We start from the raw sequence: 10,917 nt of genomic DNA, 5'->3' as shown, positions 1-10,917 counted from the left end.
GGCACTCAGCACATTGCACGGCATGAGTTTAAGCCACTGGATCCAGGACTCGAACCGCAGTCGACTACATGGGAGTTCAGTGACCTAGCCATTACGCTAACTGTTGGTTCCCTAGCTGTGAATTTTTTAATAGACTTAATTCTGACTCTCTGCCTTCTCAGCTCCTTTACTCCTTATGCACACAGCCTATGCCTGTCCACTTGGGCTAATGTTACTTAGTCCCCACATCACTGAAAAATTTCTTTCTCCTGGCTTCTGATGGGGACGTGAGGAGGTAGCATGTGCGTAGACAGGAAACTGAGAATTCTCTTGTTTGTTGAGAAGCAACAGTTTCTATGAAAAGTATCAAACTTGCATCCTAAGGAGATCTAAGCTATGCTTGATGAAAAAATTACAGTAAAACTTCATCTGCGTTATGTCCCAAGTTCCCAGTGTACTAAAAATAGTGAATTAACGTAACAGCCTTTCAGCTTCGTCTACAGATAAGAGTTTTTATTCCAACCAGCCAAAACTTTCAAATGATCTTTTAGACATTATTGAAAAAAATGCTAAATATTTTGTCTCCCCTACAAAAGTGATTTCTGTTTTCTGATTAAAGTATATTGAGAACAGACAGTGGAGGAATCAGTTACATAGTCAGAAATAAATTCTGATTGGGAGTTTTTTTTTTTCTTTTGACTTGTTCGTGTGTATGTGTGTGTTTCCGTTGAATTAAAACTGTTGTTTCTCACAATCATTATTTTGTTGGTGATTACTATAAGCACCAGTGACACTTTGATGAGTGTCGTTGTATTCATTTGAATACAGGAAACTAAAGCAGTGACAACATGCTTTTTCATCTCTCTTTGGAAGAGTTTTAAGATAACTACCTTCAGTACAATGGATTTGCCTTTGTAGAACTGACGACAAAGCTTGTGTCATTAGTTTTGACATCAGCTAGCTAATAAGTCTAATTTGTTCAAAGCCCAGCTCACCACCTCATAATATGTTTAATGACGCACGTATTGCATTTTTCATGCCACATTAAAGGCCAGTTCTGAATAGAGCACCAGTTACGTTTGAATCATTTATTACAGTGACTGCATTTGTTCAGCCTCTCTATTTTCACATTCTGACAAAATGAGTTAGTATATTGAATACTTTTCAGATTCCATAGTTAGAAAATAACAGCAGAGTAAATAGTTCCTTTTTTGTATTATTTATCATTATAACATAGTATCATTTTTCCAGTGCTGACTTACTCATATGGAAATCTAGTATCTAATGGCTGGTGTGACTTAAGGAGAAGAGGAAGTGTATAATTATGTACATTATTGAGGTGAACTCTACAAAAGTATTAGGAAAATTACATACTTAATGTACTTTAGAACTAATCCTGTTACACACTGACTCATCTTTTCTTTCAAGGTAATCTTTCCGAGCGCAAGACCATTTCAGTTCAGTGATGTGTAAGAATGTGGACCTCGTTGTCTATATGAATAATGTGTAAACAGTGTCACTCTGTTCCATAGGGTCAAGAGAAATATGGATTATTAAATGTAACCAAAATTTCTGAAAATGGAAAAAAGGTGCGGTAAGTATACAGATAATTAATTTCTTCATGATTCCTTCATGTGAAATAAGTTTAAAATTGAGGAATATAATTATATTCTAGTAGAAATGATTACAAGGTTCAGAAGAATTTCTGTCATACATTTTTCTAATGTTATGTGTAGGATTGTCATGAACTACATGACAGTTTTGTTGTAAGTAATGTGTTTGTTTTATAATAGTAATAGGTAATATTACTTAAATTATTTCTGAATAATACTAAATTCAGTGACAGTAAGGCAGAGGAATCCAAGGAAGAATTAGCATTCTTTTCATATTATCCCCTCCCTCCCACTTTTTCCAGTAAGCAGTGAATGTGCATGGTAAAACACAGGTGCAGTGAGTGAGTCAGGCCCTGGCGTCTTGGCTGTCCTCCCCAGAGAGCCAGAGTTATGTCTTGTGTTCTAGGGCTTTCCGCCAGAGGTAAGATATGTGGGTATATATATTTGTATATAGATACTTTTTAAAAAGACTTTTTGGCGGTAGGGCATGTGTACTCACTAGAGAGACAGAGACAGAGAGAGGGAAAGTAAGAAATCATTCCCTGGGGGGGCGGCTACACCACTGTCCCTTTTTCTCGGTTCTCCTGTCAGAGTTTTGGGTACCCACACACACATCCGGCATGATTTTTAAGCTTCTGGATCCAGGACTTGAACTGTAGTGGGCTCTGTGGGAGGCATCCAGCACCTTAACCACCATGCCAAATGCTCACCCCTATAGATTAGGTTTTTTTTAAAAGCATTTATAGAACTCATTTATTTATTTATTTTGTTGTATTTTTTTTCAAGCCGCTGGGTCTGGGACTCAGACTATGATCGACTATGTGGGAATCCAGCGCCTTAACCACCAAGGCATCTGCTGGCCTGTGTGTTAATTTATTTTAGTTTGACCAGAGAGAGAAAGAAAGTGAGAAGACAAGCTACCAGGTCCAGGACTTGAACCATGATCGGCCATGTGGGAGTCCAGTGCTCTTAACCACCATGCCATCTACAGGCCCCTCTATATTAATTTCTAAACACAGTATTTTCACAGTGGGGATTCTGTTTCGTTGCACATAGAGGCCCTCGTTTTTAACTGCTGCATGACCGTATGGCTGTGTTGTGTACTCAGCCGTTATTTATTTGGAAGTACTTAGCTCTGCCTGTTTGTTGGCAGACATTTAGGGTGTTAACAGTTTTCGCTGTTACCAACAATATTGCACTTAGCATCTTGCATAGGTCATTTTGCAAGTATGTAGCTATGCCTGTAGAATAAATTTTGCAAAAGTGGAATTACAAAGCCATATGCAGGCCTATTGATAGAGTGTCCCAATTGTGCTCAAGAGACTGAATCATTTCCTGCCCCAAGTAACAGTTCATTTCTCCACACCTTTTGCCAGTTTAATATGCATCAGATTCTTTGATCTTTGCCAATAGAGATTAGAGAGAAAATGCTATTTTCATTTGTATTCCTTTTCAGTAGGGTAAGCCATCATAAACCATCTGTATTTCTTTTTTGTCACATTATCTGTTCATACTCTTTGCTTGTTTTTCTTTGGGCTGTTGGAAATTTTGGTTAATGCATATAGTACCTCCTACTGAGTTAGGGAAATTAATTTTTTAAGATAAGTTGCATTTTCCTCAGGTTTAAAAAACTCCTAAAATGCTATGGTTTTATAGTCAAAATGAGATCAGCCTGCCGTTTTAAATTTAAATTTACACATAGTTCAGTGTTTAAGGTTTCTTTAATGGGACTCTGTCAGATACTGGTATTTAGAAGCTTTTCTTTGAAGTCTGAAGTAGCTTTACAAATGCTACAATCATGCGTTCATTAAACCCTTCCTTGGTAGAATTCATTTGTGAATTGGATCTTTCTCTTTCTCCATTTTGGGCATAGCAATGCAGATAGCTCTTTGGCTACTTTCTGTTTGCATTGTTAATGGTTTTTTCCTGTGATAATTAGTCTTAGATTTTCTCCTTCTTTTGGAATCTATTTTGTAATTTGTGTTTTCCTAAGGAAATCATTTATCATCTTCAAATTTATTTACATAAAGTTTAGCAAAATAGTCTTAATTTCAGTGATTCTCAAACTTTTTGATCTGAGGACAGCTTTTATACTCTTAAACATCATTGAGTATTTTGAAGATTTTTTTCTTTGTAGTTTATATCTACAGATACTGTTAGAAGTTAAGACAAATTTTGAGAAAATGTATTCTTTTTAAAATACAAATTAACATGAGTAATATTTTTATGAAGAATGCCTATATTTTCCAAGGCAAATTTTCCATGAGCATAGAGGTTTTTTTTTTTTTTTTTGGAGAGATTTTCACTGCAGGGCGCGTGCGCTCGCCAGACAGACAGAGAGAGACATAGAGACAGAAAGCGAGAAATCACCCCCCAGGGGGAATGGTCACACCGCAATCCCTTCTCCTCCATTCTCCTCTCGGGATCTTGGGCACGCACGCACACGCGCCCAGCGTGAGTTTTAAGCCACCGGGTCCGGGATACGAACCGCGGTTGACTACGTGGGAGTCCAGCGACATAGCCATTACGCTAACTGCTGGTTCCCTAGAGGTATTGTTTTTCAGTTTTGTTTGCAGATCTTTGGCATTTGGCTTAATGAAAACAACTGAATCCTCCTTTCTGCTTTACATGGTCAGTTGTGCCACATAACTGACTGTAGTATGTAAAAGTAATCCTCTCTTACACAGCTCATGTTGGAAAAGGAAGGAATGTCTAAATAGCCTTTTCACAGAATTGTGCGTATTTTTCTGCTGTGCCAAAATTCTACTAATGTTCGTTTCTTAAAGGTTAGTTGCAGTGAAGCTCTGAAAAACTATTAATGAATTTTTTATACTCAGTTACATTAAAAGCCATTGATCCATGATGCGCTTGAATGAATCTTTACTCATGCATAATTTTGTGGTATTTTGTAGGTCATTTGGAAAACTGGTTCACTCATTTCCAAATGTTTACATGTTTTATAATATTAAAGAGTCATAAACTAATAATATCAGAAAATCTGTGTATTGAGGAAATATAAAACTTATGGTTGGCAAATGTCGAGTTTTCCAAAATTCTGTTTTTTGTTTGAAAACTGTAATATTTTTCTTGGGGCAAAAAGACTGGTATTAAGTTTGCTCCCTTAGGGTTTATTTATTTATTTATTTTTTTAAAGAATTATTTTATTTAACTTTATTTATTATTATTATCATTATTATTTTCCAGTTTGATCAGAGAGAGACAGAGAGCTGGAGGAAGTGAGAAAGCAAACCACCAAGCCCGGGACTTGAACCGCGGTTGGCCATGTGGGAGTCCAGCGCCTTTAACACCATGCCACTTGCCAGCCCCTTTTTGTAAATTTTTTTTTGAGAGGTTTTTTTTTTTTTTTGCTATAGGCCGCGTGCACTCACCAGAAAGACTGAGAGAGACAGTCAGAAAGCAAGAAATCACCACCCCCCAGGGGAATGGCCACGCTGCAGTCTCTTCTCCTCCATTCTCCTCTTGGGATCTTGGGCACGCATACACACGGACCTGGTGTGAGTTTAAGCCACCGGGTCCAGGACTCGAACCATGGTTGACTGCATGGGAATCCAGTGACATAGTCATTACGCCAACTGCTGGTCCCTCCTTAGGCTTTTTAAGTGTACAGCTCAGCAGTGTTAATTGTGTTTGCTTTATCGTGCAACAATTCTCAAGAACTTTTTTATCTTGGAACAACAAAACCCTATTCCACTAAACACTAATTTCCACTTGCCTTTTTTCTCAACCGTTGGAATCACTTTTCTATGTTTCTATGGTTGTGCTCCTTTAGGTACTGGGAATGGAATCATACAGTGTGTGTATGATTTTGTGACTGGTTTATTTCACTTAGCATAATGTCTTCGAGGTTCAGCCGTTTGTGGACAGCTTTGCTTTTTTTTTTTATTGTCAACCAATATTACCTCCCCCCCATAACAGGTTAATTCATTTATTTTTGAAATAATGTTTGCCAGCCAGATAACCAAGTCTGGATTACCCTAGTGTGTCAATCAGGTGTCTTTTTGTTTGTTTGTTTTTTAAATTTGTTCTGTGGAAAAAAAGTGACTAATTCAACTTGCAGTCGGTCACACAGCTGCCTCAGTCTTGGAGGCAACAGCTGTTACCCGTGTTTGTCCTCAGACACATCTTTACTGTTGCACTGTCAGGAAAGTCGTGATGCATTTTTACATAGAAAGACACGTCAGGACCTTTCCGGCAACCTAATATTTCCACAGCTTTTTTTTTTATCTTGTGAATTTAAGCTAAATAAATTTATTTAAAATGGAAATACAGGGGCTAGCAGATGGTGTGGTACTTAATGTGCTGGACTTCCACATGGCCAGCTGCGGTTTGAGTACGGGACACAGTGTCTTGAAACTCACACTGGGTGTTGTGGGTGTGTGCCCAAAGTCCCGAGAGGAAAATGGAGGAGAAGGGATGTGGCTGGCCATCACCTTGGGGGTTGATTTCTCACTTTCTCTCTCTTTGCCCCGTCTGTCTGTCTCTGATCAGTGCACGTGCCTATGGAGAAAACCTAAATAAATCAATGAAATGGGTATATACCAGTCTAAACACTTTCGTAGTGGGAGGTCAGTAGATGATATCTAAACTAGAAGACTAAGAGTATAAAATAAATTTACAAATGAAAGTAAATCCTCCTGTGGAGTCCAGGAGCGGTATCATGGTAATACAATTGGACTCGTGGGAAAGGCCCCAGGTCTTGTCCCGGGACCTCCCTGAGCACACGGGTGCTCACACGTGTTCCCAAGGTTCAGGTCAGCTGAGATGTGGGTCTCTGACAATGCCAGGCATGCCTGTCTGTCTTTTATGAAGAAGTGCGTAAATAAAACAAATAAATCCTTTCTAATTACTTCAGATCCCCAGAAAGCAAAGTAATAAAATAAATTATAACAGAATGATGACAGAACAAGCACCAAATACATCTATCATATCAATATTAATCAGATGGACTATACACATCTCTTAGAAGAAAAAGGTGCTTGGATTGAAGCTTAAAGCAAAACCCAACTAAATATTCTATATAATATATATACCCAAAAATGATTCAGAAGAGGTTTTATTTATTTATTTTTTTAATGGTATATCAGAGGCATAAAAAAGTAAAGCAAGAATAAGGATCTTAATAATAGGTATAGTTTGGGCCTAGCAGGTGGCATGGTGGTTAAAGCGCTGGACTCCCACATAGCTGACTATGGTGCGAGTCCCGGACCCAGTGGCTTGCTTTCTCATTTTTTTTTCCCTCTTTCTGAGCACATGTGCTCTGTAGCAAATTAAGGGGGAAAAAAATAATTTCCAAAAAATATTAGATACTGTTTCAACCAGGGAGAAGAGCATTAGGCATCATAGAGGTCATTTTAAAATGGTGAAGCACGGTGGCTAAATCCAGTAAAGATCCAGTCATTTGGTATAGACATTCCCCAGGAAGATATTTAGCTTTAACAACCATACGCAGAAACTGTGGGATGGAAAAATAGAAACTTAGTAAGAGTTAACTTACTCCCCTCCTCTTAATCTATGAGCTTCAAGTGGACATTAAAAACTAGTAAAATAATAAAGTAGATATAACTGATAGGTATTCTGCATTTCCAAAATCAGCAAATAAACTTCCTCTTGAACACAGAAGGAGTTTTCACAAAACTGGCCGTAAGTCTGTCTGTAAGGAAAGCCTTATTATATATTCCCGTAGTGGATAGACTTGACATTCCTTTTAGTCTCTCAGCATCTAAATTCCCTTATAGGATTATTTTACTTTCCTATTTGCAAAAAATAATTCATAACTGCTTTTTTTTTTTTTAAGAGAGATTTTTTTTCTATATGATGCATGTGCTTGTTAGAGAGACAGAGACAGAAAGTGAGAAATCACTCCTGGGGGGAATAGCTACACCACAATTCATTCTCTCAGGAGCTCGGGCATGCATGCACATGTACCCAGTGTGAGTTTTAAGCTGCTGGGTCCAAGACTCGAACTGCAGTTGACTACATGGGAGTCCAGCAAAGTAACCATTATGCTGTCTGCTGGTCCCCATAGCTGCCGCTTGAAAAGTATTTTTCTAGGCCTGACGTAGATACAGAAATTAATAGAAAATACTCTGCTTTAAACAGATAATTGGCAAATAATTGACATCTCCAAAGGGAGAGAAACATTTATGCCTAAGTCTCTAGTGTAGAATTAAAGATAATGAAGGAGGCTGTTGGGTGGAGTATGGCCAGGGCATGACATTGACCAGCTTTGAAGTTCTCAGTAGGAGCACATGATAGTGTATTGGTGTGAATCTTACCAGTGTTTCTGCAGGTAGGACAGTAGGGTAAGTAGCTGATTTCCTTAAAAATTCCTTACTCTGCCACTGAACATTGGTTACCTCTGGGGTGCAGGTTGAAGGACAGTAAATGGGGCCTTTTCTTTTTTTGGGGAGGAGAGGTTTTTGCTATAGGGCTCGTGCACTCGCCAGAAAGAGAGAGACATCGAGAGACCGAAAGCGAGAAATCACCCCCCCACGCCGCAATTCCTTCTCCTCCATTCTCCTCTCAGGATCTTGGGCACGCACGCACACGCGCCCGGCGTGAGTTTAAGCCACCGGGTCCGGGACTCGAACCATGGTCGACTACATGGGAGTCCAGCAACATAGCCATTACGTCAACTGCTGGTCCCAAATGGGGCCTTTTCTATATTCAGAGTTTTTCCATATATGTGGTATTTTTTAATTTGAGAAAAAAAATTAAAAACTTCATCTTAGTCACCTCAGTGGTCAATCAGGATGAGATTTATAATGTACTTAGCATCTACTGCCTGTCTTATCCCATGTCCCTTAGGGGACGGGAGATAGCGAGAAATAGAAAGCAGTTTTGTCTTTAAGAGAAGTGAGTGAGTTAAGTATGTTTGTCTAATTTTTCATTGTAAGGATAGTGTGACTGAAGTAGTGTCCTTGATCACAGTGCCGGGGCAGTCCCATGCGGACAGAATTAGGTGCATATTCTTTTGACACTGGTAAATTCTGTCTCTGATTAACTCCATTTGTTTTGGGGCCTTCCTGATCAGGCTGAGACAAAAAAGAACCTACAGTCAGTCTCTTAGTTTCGTATCCCCAGTACAAACAAGAAGAATGTCAGTAGTAACTGTAAATTGTAGATAAATCTGCTAATAGCTAGGTAGGTTTTAGTTTTCAGAATTTGGTTTAAGGACTGAATAATGAAGCTATAATTGATCATCTTTATGATTACAGGAAGAACTGGTTGTCTTCTTGGGCAGTATTACAGGGTTCATCTTTACTTTTTACCAAAACTCAAGGAAGTAGCACAAGTTGGGTAAGTATTCTTTGGAGGCTTTACACTGAATGTTGTCATTTAAGTAATTATGAGACTAATATTATACCTGAACATCTGAAAGCAATGTCCAAAGTCATCCCGGTTACAGCTTGTGTGAAAATAAAAAAAAAGAGGAAGTTTCCTTAAAGATGCATTTTAACTCATAAGAAAGGAAAGGATAATTAGAATAGTCTCATTTTATTAATAAAAGATTCTGTTTTATCCATTGAACTGAAAAAAGTGGGTGTACTACTTGGGCATTATAGAACAAAGACATTTCTTGATTCATGTTCAGAGTGTTAAAAGTGTCCCTGTGTTTGTGAATCTGCCATTTCAGATCCATTTTAGTCAGAAAATAAACAATCATGTGGCAAGTCCCACCTTGAATTGTGATCTGATGGTTAGATCTGATCAGGGACTCAGTGTTGAAGTCTGTTACTTTGCCAGCAACTTTCAGAAGAAAAAGAAATCTTACCATTATTTGTGGGATTGTCAGGCTTTTTATATATTTGAGTGTCTACTGTCTTTACCTCTTATTTGTTTGTACTACAGATTACACACTGTAGTATAATCATTTTGAATACTTAATATTTATCTGATGCCATTTTAAGTACTGAGGATTATGTGTAATTGTCCTCTAACTCTGGGATAGCTGCTGATTTTCTTCATGAGAAAATGGTATAAATAGTTAAGTAACTTGTTCAAGGTCTCTAGCTACTAAGTTACTGATCTATGTTTAGAACATCAGCATTTTGGCTCCAGAGGCCATGCTCTGGATAGGTCTTTTTTTTTTTTTTTTTTTGAGAGAGAGAGTTGTGCTATACAGTGCGTGCACTTGCCAGAGAGACAGAGAGAAAGAAAGAGAGAAATCACCTCCCAGGGGATGGGGGGATGGTCACACTGCAGTCCTTTAATTTGGGTTTTGGGTTTTGGGCACGCACACACATGTGCCCGGCATGAGCTTTAAGCCGCCAGGTCTGGGGCTTGAACAGTGGTGTCAACTATGTGGGAGTCCAACAATGTAACCATTGTGCCATCTGCTGGTTCCCCATGCCCTGGATAGTTCTAAAATTTTTTGTAACTGAGTTTAAAGTGTCAAAGCTCAAATAAAATTTAAAATGCAATTATTTTAAGTACATTTGAATCACTTCACATACTACCTTAACCAGTGTGTTCTAACAGATATCACAATTCTTCTAAGTTAATGTAAGACCTGTAGATCTTATGTTTGGTGAAGAGAAATCCACTTATAAAAGTAAATTTTAGTCATCTGCATTTATAGTGCCTCCATGTAATATTGCTCTGAACCCTGAGTGCCCCGGAGCGCGTTGGTCCTCCACTACTCTGATACGGCAACCTAGAAATCCTCGTGGACTGAGCACCAGCGTAAACATTCTGGAACGTTTCTTCTGTTTTGCTTCTCTAATCCTTTGTCGCTCCCTGATCAGCCAGCACAGTAGAAATGTCCTGTGAGATACTTTCATATTAAAGGGTTGACCATTTGCTTATCTTAAAGTAGATTGATAATTATGTCTTTCTCCTTTTCCCCGAGGTCAGTAGAGCACGTGGTGCTTTTTGGTTTGTGTTAATGCATTTCTGGAAGACTGTGTAATTACTTCTTCCTTCCTACTGGTGGCTCAACTTTCACTTGAAATTGAGTAAAGAAAATGAATGAAAGAAAAAGATTGGAGTCTTAGAGATTAATAAGTAATAAAGTAGCTGAAGAAAGCCAGATAATGGTAATTTATTTGATATGAACTGATACTTAAAGGTCGAAGGTCATGGTATGTACCCCTAAGCAAGTAGGTAAGAAGAGTGTGGTGACAGGCACATTTGTATAGGCAGGTTTGTGTGATACAAAGAAAACGAGCACTTCTTTATAAATTTAAAGATAATGAATACCCCAGCGCATAATCATTAATTAAAGTACAAGATGGTTACATTTTATTTGAATTTTTCATTCCAGAAGACCTTACAGAATTATTTTTTTGAGAGACGGTGAGAG

The 10,917-nt window shown here is 38.3% G+C and overlaps 1 protein-coding gene across 4 annotated transcripts in view; it reads left to right on the top strand.

The window, feature by feature from the left end:
• The window catches only part of ARHGAP12 (Rho GTPase activating protein 12), a 119,070-nt gene that overhangs the window by 83,860 nt on the left and 24,293 nt on the right, over positions 1-10,917 (top strand). For all 4 annotated transcript variants that reach the window (XM_006158279.3, XM_006158278.3, XM_006158277.3 and 1 more), the window contains 2 exons: positions 1,512-1,573; positions 8,831-8,912. In XM_006158279.3, the coding sequence (XP_006158341.1) occupies positions 1,512-1,573; positions 8,831-8,912 (144 nt within the window). The remainder of the gene's footprint in view (positions 1-1,511; positions 1,574-8,830; positions 8,913-10,917) is intronic.

This window comes from Tupaia chinensis, unplaced genomic scaffold (genome assembly GCF_000334495.1).
Source record: "Tupaia chinensis unplaced genomic scaffold, TupChi_1.0 Scaffold000578_2, whole genome shotgun sequence".
NCBI classification, from domain to species: Eukaryota; Metazoa; Chordata; class Mammalia; order Scandentia; family Tupaiidae; genus Tupaia; species Tupaia belangeri.
The sequence above is the reverse complement of the archived record's forward strand: the minus strand, read 5'-3'. Positions and strand labels throughout refer to the sequence as shown.